The sequence below is a fragment of the Phaseolus vulgaris genome, chromosome 1 (genome assembly GCF_000499845.2).
Source record: "Phaseolus vulgaris cultivar G19833 chromosome 1, P. vulgaris v2.0, whole genome shotgun sequence".
NCBI classification, from domain to species: Eukaryota; Viridiplantae; Streptophyta; class Magnoliopsida; order Fabales; family Fabaceae; genus Phaseolus; species Phaseolus vulgaris.
The window spans coordinates 48,545,382-48,562,347 of NC_023759.2; the positions used below are offsets into that span (position 1 = coordinate 48,545,382).

Sequence of the window (16,966 nt, forward strand, 5' to 3'; positions counted from 1 at the left end):
TCTCCTTGATGGCATATTAGAGAAGTAAATCATTAAAAATAAATTGAAAGAGAAATATAATGGTTAAACTTGTCTACGTGAATTGCGTTGGTGAGCGAGATTTGGAGACATATGAATAATTTTATTTTTAAAGGTGAAATAATTAACCATTCTGAAATTTTTCTCTTTGGCACAATTAAATGTTTGGTATTGAATCACATCAAAGTTGTCTTATGTGGATTTTTCTTTCTCGGATTGGTGTCTAGAACTCCTGGTATGCATTCGATTAAAAACGGTTGAAGGGTTTAGGTTGATTAGATATTTTTTAGTTTCTTTGAGGAGAATTAGCTGTTGTGGTAGCCTTGTGTGTTAAGGAAATTTCTAGTTAGTGTTGTATAAGTGATGGACCACCCCTCCTTAAGTAGGTCACATTTACTTTCTTTTTGCCGATAAAAAAAAATCCATATCTTTAAAAAAAACCCATACATATCCCCTCCTTTATTTGTAATTTCACTACATCCAAAAAGAGTTCAGAATCAAAAGTACATAAATGGAACAAATGCAAAATCTTGATGCCAATGAGTGTTGTTACCTATTGAATAAGTATTTGTAGACAGCAACACAGAATGTTAACATAAAGTATAAAATAAAACAGAACTCCACGTGGTGATGGTGAGTGAAAGGAAACATGTAAGAAGCAACCTGAAGAAGCTCCAGCTTCTTGTTCAAGGAGAGAGTTGGATCTGTGCGAAGGAACCGGCGACCCTTGTGCTACTTTGCAATGTTTTTATCTTCTCTCATTTCAATGCATTAACTTCTGCCAGCTAACAATCCCAATATGAACATCAATTAATCTCACATCATGGAAACTCATAGCATCCTTTAGTATTATACTATTACATTTTGATTTCTTGTTTCCCCATACTTAATATTTCTGTCACACACACACTATTCCCATCTCCATTATTATATAAAATAACATTTGAGTTTAATGTTTGACATCTACAAATAAGCCTCCATCACTATTCCTTCTTGACCAAACAAACCTTCCTTTATCTCTCTAATGGCACTGGCCAAACACCAAAAAATTCCACATAATTCAAACATGAGCACCAAGGTTCCAAACTGTGTTTTCAGTGAGACTGTGGAGACTACCTCCGTCACTGTTCATAGAGTCAATGAGTACCACAAATCGGCTTTAGAAGAGGAAGATGGCTCCCAAACTACGCATGGTCTCAGCAATGATTCAGGTATAACGCATTGTGACAAAGGGTATACTCATAAGGACACAAATTACCAGCTTGATGAAGAAGAATCGCTGATAAATTTCAAAGGGTACAGTAATCTCATGCAAGCTGGTGAATCTTTGCTTAGCTTTCAGCACAACAGGTTGGTCCCTGACAACTGTTATTTGAAAGATAATATTCAGAAAGAGTACTCTGTTTGGGAGAATAATTTGCATCAAAGCCATAACCATTGGAATCAGACTAGTCCAAGAAGCACTAAAGACATGCGCCTAGTGCAGGATTTCAATTGCTTTCAAACTGCTAGTGGCTATAGCTCCATAGTCGATAATGCAAAAGAGAATCAACATGGAGAAGGTTCATCAGGGTGGCTCTACTCAGCACCAACTATCCCTAATCATAGGAGCCTCCACGAGTTAGGAGCACGAGAGGTTGTGCTGCAAAAGCGCCCTTCAATGGTATTCCTTTGTTATATCATACCAAAACCATATTCATCCCTACTAGGATCAGTCTAGTAATAGAAGCCTTAACATGCACCAGCTTTTTAGTTTCAACGTTGCTGTCATTATCGCACATAAAAAACATATTCATAACTAACTATCTATTTAAAAAATGGAGTGATTATGATTCGAAAATTGTTCACCTTAATCCAGTTAAAGATTTGGTGCTGGGTAACTTCTAAATCTGTTTTTGACTGCTTTACTTATTCTGAGTGATGCATTGATCATTGTACTTGTATTTTTTCAATTAAGTGAGTTTTTGTAAAGTTTCTTTTTATAGTTTGTTTTTTAGTATAGTAAGATTTAGGTATACTGAAAGGAGTTCGATGATGGATATTGTTCTGTTGTGTCATATATAAGAGTTGGAAGTCATATATTTGGGTTTGAATTTGCAGGGAGAGAGCATGAAAGCTGCCAAGAAGCAATGCTCAAGTGGGAGCAAAACGCCAAAACATAAGTCAATCCCATCCAAGGATCCTCAAAGTGTGGCCGCCAAGGTTTGCTTCTATCCTAAGTCAATTTATTATGTTATAGATATAAGTACAAAGTTTTGATTGCTAACTAAGCAAAACCAGAATTCAATGTTCATATAGAATGTTTGTCTCGCAGAATCGAAGAGAGAGGATAAGTGAACGATTGAAGATACTACAAGAACTAGTGCCCAACGGTTCCAAGGTGCTTTTCTTTTCTTTCTCTTTCACTTCATTTGTAGCAATACTACAAGAACAGAATGATATTGATGATGAAATTTGCAGGTTGATATGGTTACTATGCTGGAGAAAGCAATTAGCTATGTAAAGTTTCTTCAACTTCAAGTGAAAGTGAGTACTTCAAACACTTTTGATATATAGTTTTTTTATGTGAACAATAACTTCGTTTTGCTCTAAACTATATAATGCTCTGAATTGAAACATAATGGTAACATCTTTGTTCTCTCATTGTTAATGGTGCAGGTGTTGGCAACTGATGAATTTTGGCCTGCGCAAGGTGGAAAACCTCCTGATATTTCTCAAGTAAAGGAAGTCATCGATGTCATTCGTTCATCACAAAGAGAGAGAAGTTTAAACTAATGTCACAAGAATTCAAGCACAGAATTTCAGAACAAGAAAATCCTTGCTCTGAGAGTTTTTAGCTTGGCATTCTACAAATTCAGATTTCTAAACCAATATCTTGCAGTGTGTGCCAGTGCCTCTATCTTTCCCTAGAATTTAATTAGCAAAATAATGAAAATATCTATATCTCTACAGTGTATTAGTTACAATGAAGTGTTGTACAACTAGATCTAGAGTATTTTCCTTCTTTATTAACGATTATGCATACTATATTAGCTTACGTTCTGCATGCATATTTATTAGCATTCAAGAGGACATCAATCACGTGAATTTGTCTCAATACCAATTGCTGCCAAGAACAATGCAATAAAATCATAAACTGAACTTTGACTTTTCTCTGAATTTGACAATATCAGAATGAACTGTTAGCCTGCTACCTAAGATTATCATAAATTGTTCATCTGTGAAAAAATATGAACCATAACTAATATGATGATTTGGGACTAGATAATAGTTTTTCACGGTGTTGCAAATTAATCAGTTTCAAAACTTTTTGTTTAATTACTGAACCCATCTGAGTTTTCCGTTAGATTTGTCATCGTCTCTTATACAGATAAATAGTGTAGTTTGTAGATATAGCAATGAAAAGTAAAAATAAAATAAGAAGCCGCGTTCCTTGGTCTGATATCAAACATGTGGCATTCAGCTTCGGCCATTGATATTGGGACCACCTCATGTTATCATCTTCTCCATAATTTCAGGCTTTCTATATATAAAGCAGAAACCTTTAATGCTTCATAAAGAAACTAGATTTCATCTTCATTGAATCATTACATTATTACTCGGAAAAGTCACAATGAGAAAGCCAAGAAAATTAAGTGACATGCACTAGTAACTACATTCTTCTTATTTTTTTTTTATTATTATTAAAAATTATTCTCCAAAGTGTTGGAACCAAGAAAACGATTGTCTTTCTTTTTGGTGGTCGGTCGGTCTGCTCTTCTCTCCCTTCGAATTAACTTGTACCTGTGTGGATGTCAGGGTCTAACTAATATTGATCCACGTCGATACACAATTGTTGTCGTGCCTGCAGCTCTCTGATTCTTCTAGTCATTCTTCTTCATACGCGCGTTTGTCCGGTCGGCAGGGTACCTGCGATTACACTCTGACGCTGAAGTCAGTGCTAGTGTTTAGTTAAGTTTATCTGATATTATAAAAACGTACATTTCCCCTTTCAGAAGTTCCTTTTGTAGGTTGACTTGGGTCTTGGCTCGTGTGGGCCAAGTAACTGATTGCTAAAGACATGCTTAGTGGTATTTGGATCGTGTATGGTGGTTTCCTGATATTAAGGAAGTGCTTCACGAAGTGTTTTTTACTCATTCAACGGTAGTTATAACTGCTTATTTGTCACATAGTATCGTGTCTATTTATTTATTTAATGTGCAACCTTCGGTCGTTCGGGGCCGACCGGTACAAAACTCTTTGCATTTCTCTCACTTCTCTACTCCTCATCTCCATGAATTCCGGATTTGGATAGTACCTACAAAATGCACTCTGACGTTTAAGTAAGATCTTCGTGTTCGACACTCAGTGCAATTAGTACGGGATGATGACGTAACTTTTGAAATTTGTGTTTATTTATATAATTACTATGGATTCTTTGTTATTGGACCTTATTAAGGATTTAATTCATTATTAAGAATATACTACTTAATGTTTGATCTTTAATTAGTCTTGTTAACCTTCTGGTTGGGTGTAATGGTCTCAGTCGGTCTTGATCGGATACTTAGTTTCAAATCGGTCGTACAGATCCGATTGGTAAAAAACATCACTCTAAAAAGTATTATTATGAAAATACCATACCTTATATTTCAACAAATATATATATTTTTCAGATAAAATTTTTTTACAGAATAAAATTGTATTAAAAAAATAAAAGCGATGGAGAGACGAACAAAAACTCATGTAAATTAAAAAAAAAAAAACCTATATTCTAGCAAACCAAACTTATTTATAAAAAAGTCGAATGCAATCATCAAGTGTCCTCAAACTAAACACATTTTATTTTAGAATCCATCCCAAACTTGTAAGTCTATCAACATATATAGTGATGTTAGGGCATGACAGAGATTGGTGTATCAGACACACTTGTAAGTTGTAACAAATTTTCCTAACATCATCACCCTTCATAACTACTTTCCAAATGTCATCTTCTTCTCCACAAAAATAATTGTTAGTTATGTGTTTTCATATATTCCCATTTGGCATTCCATTTTGTCTATTTTTTAATGTCAAAAAAATATATTTATTCATCATAGTGTATTCATAAAATTCACTTATCTCTACTTAAAAATATTATTAAATTAATATGAGTAAATATAGTCTTATAATTAAGCTAATAATATACTTTTGAAGATTCATTATATATACACATGGTTAGGTTTAAGTATTACTTATATTCTTCATTTTAATTATATATTTAAGTTATGAAAGATTTCTAAAATATATAATAGTATTTTGTTCTTATATGTCAAAAATTTAAACATGTAAATTGTAATAATGTGATTATGTCATAACATAAAAAGGTGATGAATTTCTTGATAAAAATGAAGGGTTCTAATTCCTTCAGATAATCTCAAAATTCAATAATTTAGAACACAAGTGATCATGAAACTCTATCACTAATTAAAGAATCACAATCATGATAATCCTTCTAAAAGAAAAGTTTACCCACATAGAAAAAAAAAAAACTCCAGAAGCATGAAATGAGTGATGTTAATTAGAGAAGCTTAAGTTTGAAGAGTTCAATCTACCTAGTCTAAAGAAGATTAGAGCCTCGTGATTAGATAAGGAGAGATTCAATGCATTGGTTTTTGGAACTATTTTGCCAAACTTCATATCTTCTGAATCTGAATATTTTTGGAGTTAGATTTAACTCTAGAACCTTATTTGTAAACAATAATTGTTTCTTACCTATATATTATAACTGAACACAGTGTAGAGTTTTTATTTTACAGTGCTTTCACACTTTTGATTAATATTATTAGCGATAACCTGTGCTTTTAAGAACCCAACCTTCCGCAAATTTAAAGAAATTGAAAATAAAAAATATATATAAAAAATAAAAAGGACATTTAAGGTTAAACTTTCCACACTTTGTAACAATAATTTGGAAAAAATATAATACATAATTGCTTTGATATAATCAATTCTGTACAAAGATAATAATAAAATAATTACGTTGAAATCACAATATTTAACTCTACACTGTGTTCAGTTATAATTTAATACAGAATTGATTATATTATAATAAACAACTTCTGATAATTATATTTTTAAATAATTAAATGAATTAATTTTAATGATAAAACATTAAAAAAATATATAAAAAATTTATAGACTCTACATCAACTAAAAAAATTAAGACAGTATAAATTTCAATTTATAAATTGATTTTATAAAATTAAATTAAAATTTACGTTTTAATTTAATATGAGAATATTAATTTTATAAAATTGAGTTATAATAGATTAATGAAGAAGTAGATGTCATTTGCTGAATATGTTTAAGTATATCACGTCTTCGAAGATACGAAACTAGACAAAGGGGGAAAGGGGCAACTTAAGTTGGACAACTACGGTTTTGTCCAGTCATTTTTTTCCCTAAAATTATTATTTTCAATTTTTATAATTTTAAAATTTTCCAGTTTTGGAATGCCAAGGACTGCAGAGTTCAATAATTGAGCAAATAAACAAGTAGATTAACCACAGTTGACCCCAACATTAGAATAACATACTAATAATTAATTAATTAACTTAATCAATCACCAAAAGTTTTGTAAGGAGAATATGAAGAAATTGGCAAGTGTATTCTTCAAATTTTAAATAATATTTGCATGTGTAGTGCCAAATCTGAACTTGACTTGAAGAACGGCAAAGAAAAAGTGGTAATTAAGTTATAATTTATTTGTTATGTGAAAAGATAAATCAGAACTGAATTATGATTAATGAGCATGTCATATTTTTCAGAGACATAGCTCTCTTTCTATGATGTAATGCGGTGGTTCACAAATAGATTTCCAAATTCATAGTTTGGTAAACATCATTATTCTGTCACAAATTTTAAAGCTTGAAATTATAACTCTTAAAATTTAAAATAACAAAATTAACTATTCAAATTCACAGCAACGTGGGGTGATAATAAATAAAGTGTAAAAGCATAACAATTGGTGTTAAATGTGCAACAATAATTTATTATATATAATTTTATATAATTTTCATGGGACATCTCACATATACACGTGGCCCATTTACCGGGATGGCACGATAATCGAGGAGGAAGCAATTTGAGAGTTGGGTGGCACGTGTGGCTTTACGTTCCTTTCAATGATTGATGAGGAAAAAGATAGCGTCATAATTTCAGACAATAGGGTTTTAGCTTATTTGGAATGTCATCTTTCATATCTTATCTCAATATTACTAATTAATGTCAAAACCATCAAAGATTAATCAAAACAAATTTCTCATGGAACACCTTCACTGCTTTATTGCTAATAGAGAGACCAACAATACATAGTGAAAAGCTTCAAAACCAACTATGACTAATTAATCCTTATACTAATCTTATTATTGTCTATTTGAATGTGGTAATTCATCTTTTTAATATTTGTTTTTCTGACTAGTACTAGGTTAAAATTCGGATAAGTTTTTTTATAGTCTTTTTCTTTTGAGTTTTAGTGATTTAGTCTTTAGAGAATGTGAAGACTTTTTCCTACGATGATACTCCGATAAATATCGATGATCAATTCATAAGAACAATATTATTTTTTAGATTTGAGTTTTCAACAGTAATATTGTTTAGTAGAAACGAAAATATGTCTCAAATTTGTTTTGGTACACCAATACCGTCCACATTATTTAGAAGTCGAAATAAAAAATAATTTATATATTATTTCTTCACTTAGTCAAACGGTATCATATATAAACGTGATTATGATGTTTTATATACTGTCTATATAAGTTTGATAAATATAGAAATTTTTATCCTAAAATTTTTAATTGAGAAGTATTTTAATGGAAGTGTATTAAGACATAGGTAGTTTGGGATATTAAGTAATTTATGATTAATGAGTTCAAATAGCCGCTAGATTTATTATTATTAAATCTAATAGTTAAAACTATAGAGTTACAATTTTCTATTCTAGGTGTTATTAATTTATTTTTATGAACCTAAATTGGCTAAGAAAAGTGTTATTGGCCTCATTCACACGAACAATTAGTGGATAATAGCTCCATTTATGGATGCAAATGCAAACACCATTGGCTACTGTTCCTGTCTTATCTTCACCATGATGGACACTGATCCAGCTTCACACCTAATAATTGGTTTCCATTTATAAAAGCTTCACCATTTTCTTTTTGCCTTTAAAAGCTTCGAAAGTTCTGATTACGATGTAATCACTGAACCCAAATGTTTAATTCATTTTCATATTAAATTTGTTATTATGTTATAAATATAAAATATAAACTTTTAGTTTATAACTTTCAAACTGATATAAACTAGTTTATTGGACTAAACGAGTTTGATAAAATAGTTCATAAACTAGTTGATTGTAAAATGACATAAAATGATTAATTATATAAATGAATTTTGGATATTTGTTGAATATATTATTACATAATTATAATTTTATATTTTTTAAAAATAATTATTTTTTTATTAAATTTTTTAGTATTTCTATTTGCTTCTTAAAGTCCCAACTCTAGCATGTCCATTTAAGATGCCCTAATAATTTAATTAATTAAAAAAAATTGAGTGTTTGATCAAAATTATAATTTAAATATATAAAAAAACTAAAATAATTAAACAAAAACACTAAAAAATTGTAAAACAAAAAACATCCTTTCAGAGAAAGGAAAAAAAATTAGTTTTAAAAAAAGGAAAAAAAAAAGACAAGAAATCCATATGACGTGATATGCGCATTCGATGTGTTGGCCTCAAAATATGACGTGTCTCTTTTCTGATCGTTTATTTGCATCACTTCACATCGCACCAACATAAAGACAAATTTAAAATGAGAGCACTTTCAGGCTCCAAATTCTTCCGTTAAACCTTCTACTAATCATTATCATCATCACAAATCTAAATACAATATTCAATTTGCTTAATGTATATTTAAAAGAATTATTTATATAATAAATTACCTTCAATTTTAAATCATTCATAAGCAACTCTGGCAGAAATTAAAAACTTATTTAAACACGTTAAATTCGTAAATTATTTCTATATTTAAAAATCGTCATTTTTAAGATATATATATATATATTATTTAAATAATTTTAAATGTATTTAAATATAATTTAAAAATTCTTTTAACCTTTATTGTTTAAACTCACAGCAGATTAAAATATTATGTCTAGATTAAAAATAATAATTTTTAAATAATGACTAAAAAGTAATATTTATTCAATTATGGAGATCAAATAAATAAATTAACATCAAAATAAAAGTATTACCGTTGCATTTTTAAGTGTTTAAAGGTAACATGCAACATTTCCAAATATATAATTTTAACTAAAATATAAAGATACAACTTCATACTATTTCTCCAAACTCATATTTTATATGTTAAAAATATATATAAAATAAAACAAAACAAAAATAATATTAATATATATATATATCACACTATACAAAATTATTAAATAATTAATTTAAATAAAAATATAATTAATCACTATATTACTTCAATAACATCTTACATTATTTCAAAGACACTACTATTGTTTGAAGAATATATTTTTAATTAAAAGAATCAACATTGAGTCTCTCTTTCTTGCTATACCAAATAAACTATCTCAAATTATTGATTTTTCGTCCCATGACCAAACACTTGTCACTTTAGTAATAAAAGTTCAATAATAAATAATTAAAACTTCAATTCGCAAATTGAGTGAGTAACTTATTATTTAACCAATCAATTGAACACTTAACTGATTATGTTTTATACTTAACCGTGCAAGAATCACGAAAATAACATTTAAACAATATATCCAAAACATAAAAAGAAAAACAAATTTAAATAGTTTGATACACAACTACAATATGGAAACAAGCTTTTTGTGCCACTTATTTTGAATTTGTCCTATCAACACTCAAACTATAAAAAATATATAAAAATACTCAATTGAAATCCAACCATTCATAGTCAAAATTCAATGGGTAAATTGTTCAAATTTAGTAAACCACGGTTAAAAAACTCAAATTTTAGAAATTCTTAATTTTTCTTTCATGTTACTTATCTGCGAAGCAATAATAATTAAAGAAAAAAGAGACAAAACCCCAAAACACTCACTTGTATAATAAAAAAGAAAAATAGACACAAAGTTTGAAAATATAAACTTTTTTCCAACTAATTTTTGATTGGCTATAAATGATCGTAACTTCATCGTCTCGTTGGAATCTAGTTGAAAAAAATGACCAAAATAAATTTAAAAAGACTAGAGTAAATATGAAGAAAGTTAAGAGATTTTTTTTATAAAAATAATACTTTTTGTAAATGAATATCTAAACCATTAAAGTTATGGTTTATGTTTTCAAGATATAACTACAGTTTTTAATATTATCACATCCATAGTTATATAGATTATTCACAGAGCATTATAAAAAGATATTAATTTTCATATGAATTTTAATATATATATATATATATATATATATATATATATATATATATATATATATATATATATGAGATGGGAGTAGTAGGATAAAAAGAAAAGAAAATTATTGTAAAGAAAGTAAATAAAAAAATGAAGAGTTTAAAAAAGGAAAGAAAAATTGTAGAAAATAAATACAAATATCATTAAATTCAATATAAACTAATTACAATAAAAATATCACTTTCAAAATTTGAATTAATTAAAATAAATATTTAACAGCTCTCTAAGAATACGCAGGGGTGCATAGGTGAAAAAGACCATTAAAGAAGTACATAACAATATAAAGAAAGAGAAAAAGAAAGTCACCGACACAATAAAAGCCTCACAAATAATGGAATAATAATCTAGAGCAGAGAATCGCAATTTTCGGAAACCTGCAACTTAGGTACATCATGACATGATCTGGAAAATAATTACTCAAAAACTATGGCGATTGCTACTATTTTCTTCTTTCTCTTTTGTTCTGCTTTTAGTTCAAGTACACGAATTTTGAAGAAATAGTACTGAATTTTTTTGTCAAAAACAAATCACTCTTAATCAGCCCCTTAAAAAGACTTCAATTGTTTAATTAAAAACCCAAGAAAAGGGAGAAAAAAATAAAAAAGAAATGGTTACCTTGTGGAAAAATGACTTGAAGGTGAAGGAAGGAACATTAATATTGAAATGTTCTTGCTTTTGTAAATACAAAACTTGTATTCTAAGAACACTCTCACTCACCCATTGCATGTGGAAAAAGTGCATAGAAATACAGAGTTTCCATCCTCCAATTAGGTGTCTCTTTCCGTACCTTAAGCATATTTTTAAGGTGACATTCATGATTTTCATGTTTCACACTAATGTTCTCTATTCACCCACACTAGTAACAATGCTCCCTAAATATAAATTTTTAGTGTATATATTATCGGAATATCTAACAGATACACATATTTATATTTATAGAACAATTTTAAACGTAAGATCTAAAAGTGTAACTTGATCAAGTACCTTAATAATAATCCATATCCAATAATCAAGAATCAGCCTAGACCCATATACACTAAAGTTTATATAGAAGATCCAACTTCTGAAAGTCAAAGAAAACATCAATAAAAGAAGAAGAAAATTAATTGTTTTTAAAGCGATATGGTTTAACAAATAAAGTTTTATTTGTTTTAGAATGAAGAAAAAAAGAAATTGGACAACGGTATGATTTATAATTTCCCCACTTGAATATTCATTTTTGTTATGTACTGAATATTCATTTGTTTGAAATTGAACAAAGCTACCACTGTGGAGAACGGTATAAAAGAATATATTCTATGTCCTTTTATGTTATTACACATATTCTGCTCCTCATAAATAATCCTATCCTATCCTTTTCCAATTTTCAATCACACCCAAATCAATTTTCCCTTCAAAATATTAAAAACCAATTTAAAACATGTGGAAGGGATATTTTTGCCATTTTCAAGTATGCACAAATCTAAAAAATAATAATGTACCCTAACCAAGGCCCACAAAAAATAGTCTAACACGTCCATTGAAGACTAGACCAACATAAGAACAGAGCCTAAACAACAATATAAGAATAATAAGTAATATAATAATAATAATAAAAATATTTCTATATATACATGTTCTTATTTATTATACTTGTTGATATAATACGGTATTTTTAACTAAATTGTGATTTATTATATCACTTTATTAATGTAGGTGAATAAGTTGATCGGTTAAGGTTTCTTGTTCAAATTAGTTAATAACATTGAAACTTCAATCTATTTTCAAAGGATATAATCCTGTTGTTAAAATAAACCCATGAAATAATAGTTAATGGTGTAATTATATAATATAATATAAATAAAAAACAAATAATAAATATACGGAAGTTTTTCTAATGTTTTACCAAACTACCAAACCAACACCTCTCTCTCTCTATATGTTACAAATAACTGTTGCTTAACGCCTCTCCCAGGAGCCTCCACACCAAAACCACACACTTTGCGTTTCTCACTCTCTTCCCTTCAAACCAAACAGATATTTTCTCTCTTTCTCTCTCTACTTTTTCTCGCTACCACCTTAATGGAGAGTCCCCATTCCCTCTCTCCCTCATCATCCTCCTCTTATTCCTCCGACGGTGTCACTTTCGACACGGAGGAGCCACGGACGCCGCTCGCCGTACGCCGCGCGTTGCACCTCATCAACTCCGGCGAGCCCCATCTCTGCCTCCAGGCCGCTCGTGACATCCGCCGACTCACCAAGACGTCCCAGCGCTGTCGACGCCAACTGTCTCAGGCTGTCGGTCCACTCGTTTCTATGCTCCGAGTCGACTCGCCCGAGTCACACGAATCCGCTCTTCTCGCCTTGCTCAACCTCGCCGTCAAAGACGAAAAGTACCGTACTACCCTTCCTTTATTTCCCTTTCCCCCCTTTCTAATCTCCCCACAATTAAAAACAGTGCAAAATTCTGACTAATTGTGTTTTTTTTTTATGAAAAATTAAGGAAACCCTTAAATACTTGACTAATTAGCTTTTTTTTTTCTCTGGTGTGATTAATTTATTTGTAGTGGGTTTAATTTTTTTCTTTAATTTATACGGTTTTATGATCAATTCTATGTTGGTTGTTGTTTGACGCACTTTTTTTTTATTCTGGAAATTTGCGCTTTATGAAACATATGCGATACCTTGAAGCCATCGAGTTGGGATTCCATATAAAATTTGGAATTAAATATTGTCAATTGGGATTTGATGTATTTCATAATCATAACAATAGTATAGTATTGTATAGCATATACGGTGATTCTGATTCTGCCTGCTCTTTATTCTGTGTACTAGTTTCCTTTTCTTTATTTATATTTTTTTGAGCGGGATAGTTGAGTTTTCGTTTTTATAGTACCTAGATGTTTGTTAGAAAAGATGATGATGATGGGTGATTCATGGTATACCTCACTTTTCTCTTGGGAGGAGGGAGGGGTAGTTAGTTTCCATCTTTGATAGAAAATAAGCAAAAACCACTTTATCATGCCTTGAAATGCAAGAGTTACATATTTCTTTTTGGTTGATTGGACTCTACACAATATTTTGTTTCTTGAAATTAGAAAATAAACCATCAAATTGGTATTTACCTTTTATTATTATTCTTATTGATTATTATTATTATTATAATAATTATATAATTATTAATTAATTAATTATAATAATGTTGTTAGTATTTATTTTGCGTGTTGTGGTGAGAGGTGTGTTATCTTGCGAATTCTAGAATATCGAGTACGTTGCTTTGTGAATGATAATTGCTTTTGATGGCTGAAATGCATGCATGCTAATGCTATATCACACAAGAAAGAATTGGATGCTTTTTGTTGTTGAAACTTATCCGATTGCGAGGTGGATTTCCTTTGTTTCACATGGTGCTCTTTCTTTTTTACTTTTGTTTCTTTTCCTTTTTCGATCATGTCTTATTGCGGAAGTGGTCTTTATATCATTTAGTGCTCGTTGCTTAGAGTCAAATTTCACCTTCTAGCTAAAGGAACAGTTTTAATTCCTTTATTTTGCTTTCGCTTCTAGTTGGAAACTAAATATTTGCATAAAGGGTTAAAATATTAGAGAACGGTGTGCTTACTCCGATTATGGTCATCTACATGAATAATTATGCCATATTTGTTTATCATATACGGAAAATGATTAAATTACCAAACGGGTTAAAAGGGAAAGCTATTCAACATGCATTAATCACTTTTAGAATATAGAAATGGGAGAATTCTATTTTCTTTGTTATCTTATTTTTCTTCAATGCTTTTAAATTAGTGATTTAACAACTGTGTGCTTAATTTTCATAGAGATGGTTCAGATCTCTGCATTGAACGTGATGTTCAAATGACTTTTTGCCTACTCCTCTCCTCATTGCTTTTGTCTAGTGAGGTTGAAAATGGGAAGGTAAAAGAGGGACCAAAGGATGGGGTAGAAGGTTTTTATTTTTACCCATTGTTGCTTGGATAGAGGGTAAAAAATCACTTTCATGCTCCAGGAGTGACCAAAATTTGTGGGGTGGAGCGTAATCGAGTTGCACTCCTTTTTCAACCTACCTCTATTTTTGCTATACCAAACAATTGTGAAGTGATTTTCATTCCAAATTCCTACTTTCGCATCTTCCACCTATACAAAACAAGCACACCTAAAATTTCTTGTTTTGGCTCATGTTTTATTACACGATTATTGTCAATCTAGATCCTTTTGAGAAGAGAAACCGGTACTTCTTTTGTGTTTATCTTTATCCATTCCCTCCCTCCCTTTCTCTCTTGTTTCTTTCTCTTTTCTGGGACATTTAGGTAGGTGTTTTGAGCCAGCATCATGAACAAGTATGTGCATAGCAAGAAGTAAATGACCTAATATCTAACCACCACAAGAGGGTTCAACAAAGGGAATCAGATCTTATTCTACTCTTGCTTACATTAGTAGTTTTATTGTTTCCACATTGTACCATGACATCATTCATTAGTCTTCTGCATCTAAGACAAGATTGGGTATGTTCCAGGCTGTGATTGAATATAATGCATTAACTTAAGAGTGAACTCCAATTACTAAAATATATCAGGATTTCAATTTCTTTTGTCTGGCAGATCTGATGTTACATTATATAGCTGGATGAAGTTATAGCAGTTCATCGTGAACTAAACATTGGCTTGTTTTCTGTACCCTGTGCATTTTATTTTGTTGCGTTACCATTATACAAGTATTAGATGCTTAAACTTGTTGCTAGATAATTTTTTTAGTCATAATTCAATCGTATTCATTACTTCAATTGGAATTGCAGGAACAAAATCAGTATTGTGGAGGCTGGTGCATTAGAACCGATAGTTAGTTTCCTCAAGTCTCAAAATCTAAATCTGCAGGAGTCTGCAACTGCATCATTGCTCACACTATCTGCCTCTTCTACCAACAAACCAATTATCAGTTCTTGTGGTGCCATTCCTCTTCTTGTAGATATCCTTAGAGACGGAAGCCCTCAAGCTAAAGCTGATGCAGTAATGGCTCTCTCTAATTTATCAACACACCCTACTAATCTCAGAACCATTCTTGAGACAAACCCAATCCCTTCCGTGGTTGATCTTCTTAAAAAATGTAAAAAGTCCTCAAAAACAGCTGAAAAATGCTGCGCTTTGATAGAATCCTTGGTGGACTATGATGAGGGCAGAACTGCCTTGACATCTGAGGAAGGCGGGGTTCTGGCAGTTGTGGAAGTTCTTGAAAGTGGCACTCTTCAAAGTAGGGAGCATGCTGTTGGAGCACTGTTGACAATGTGCCAAAGCGATCGATGTAAATACCGGGAACCAATTCTAAGAGAAGGTGTCATTCCAGGACTTCTTGAGCTTACTGTTCAAGGGACACCCAAGTCTCAGTCAAAAGCACGCACCCTTTTGCAGTTACTGCGAGAGTCTCCTTATCCGAGATCTGAAATTCAACCTGACACTCTGGAGAATATAGTATGCAACATCATATCACAGATTGATGGGGATGATCAATCTGGTAAAGCAAAGAAGATGCTGGCTGAGATGGTTCAAGTAAGCATGGAACAAAGTCTGAGGCATTTACAACAAAGGGCTCTCGTGTGCACCCCAAGTGATCTTCCTATAGCTGGCTGTGCTTCTGAGGTTTCTTCAAAATGATAGTTGCCGCTGCCCAACTCTGCCTTTTTTCAGTTCTTTTCTTCTTTTATTTTTTGTCTCTGCACTTGGGGTTTGTGAGGTAAATTTCCTGAGTAGAAAACAAAAAAAAAAGAAGGAATAATACATAGTGAAGTATGATGCCAGTCCAGGCCATTGTGGAGGTATCGAGTGACTGGTGATTATCAATAAACTAAGTTGTCAGTGGTAAAGAGCATGATTTTGTAGTTGATTTGTAAAGAAACTGCTGTATAAAATTTTGTTGTTCTCCACTTATGCAATGACATATATGTTGCTTGTACTTGTCTTCATTACTATCATGCAATTTTATCTTAATAAATTAAATTTAATATTTAAATTAATTTTGATTTTATATATTTTTAAAATAGAACAGTTTGAATTTTAAAATTTAAAATGAAACAACGTATATGACAATGGATCTCACTTAAATGAAAAACCTTAAATTAAAAGTATGTTAGAGGCTGAGTGGGTTGGAATCTGCAAGTTAATATTAGAAAAACCAAGAGAATTTATTTGAAGACATATTTAAGGATGTTTTTTGGAAATAGAAAATGAAGATAAAATGTTGCATAAAAGTGTGAAAATGGGCCGGCGGAGAAACCGACCAAGTGATGAAATGTCCCCCATTATAGTTTGGCTACTTTCTTCGCACATACTTCAAATGCGAGTGCGACACGACTGCAAAACTTTAGTCAAAATTTTAATAATAAACCCTAAAGTTCATACCCTTTTCATTTACCAAAACACTGTTAAGATGGATTTATTTCTTCAAAGCAATCATTATTTCTGTTACACTCTTTTAAAATACCA

The 16,966-nt window shown here is 30.8% G+C and overlaps 2 protein-coding genes across 2 annotated transcripts; both read left to right on the forward strand.

Moving 5' to 3' along the window:
- The first annotated feature begins 1,005 nt into the window (after positions 1 to 1,005).
- LOC137816254 (putative transcription factor bHLH086) lies at positions 1,006 to 3,177 on the forward strand. The gene is made up of 5 exons (XM_068619331.1): positions 1,006 to 1,681; positions 2,119 to 2,220; positions 2,333 to 2,398; positions 2,479 to 2,544; positions 2,677 to 3,177. The coding sequence occupies exons 1-5, from the start codon at positions 1,043 to 1,045 to the stop codon at positions 2,791 to 2,793; spliced, it is 990 nt and encodes a 329-aa protein (XP_068475432.1). The 5' UTR covers positions 1,006 to 1,042; the 3' UTR covers positions 2,794 to 3,177.
- Positions 3,178 to 12,377: 9,200 nt separating this feature from the next.
- Positions 12,378 to 16,436, forward strand: LOC137814971 (U-box domain-containing protein 4). The gene is made up of 2 exons (XM_068617950.1): positions 12,378 to 12,868; positions 15,286 to 16,436. The coding sequence occupies exons 1-2, from the start codon at positions 12,558 to 12,560 to the stop codon at positions 16,136 to 16,138; spliced, it is 1,164 nt and encodes a 387-aa protein (XP_068474051.1). The 5' UTR covers positions 12,378 to 12,557; the 3' UTR covers positions 16,139 to 16,436.
- The last annotated feature ends 530 nt before the right edge of the window (positions 16,437 to 16,966 follow it).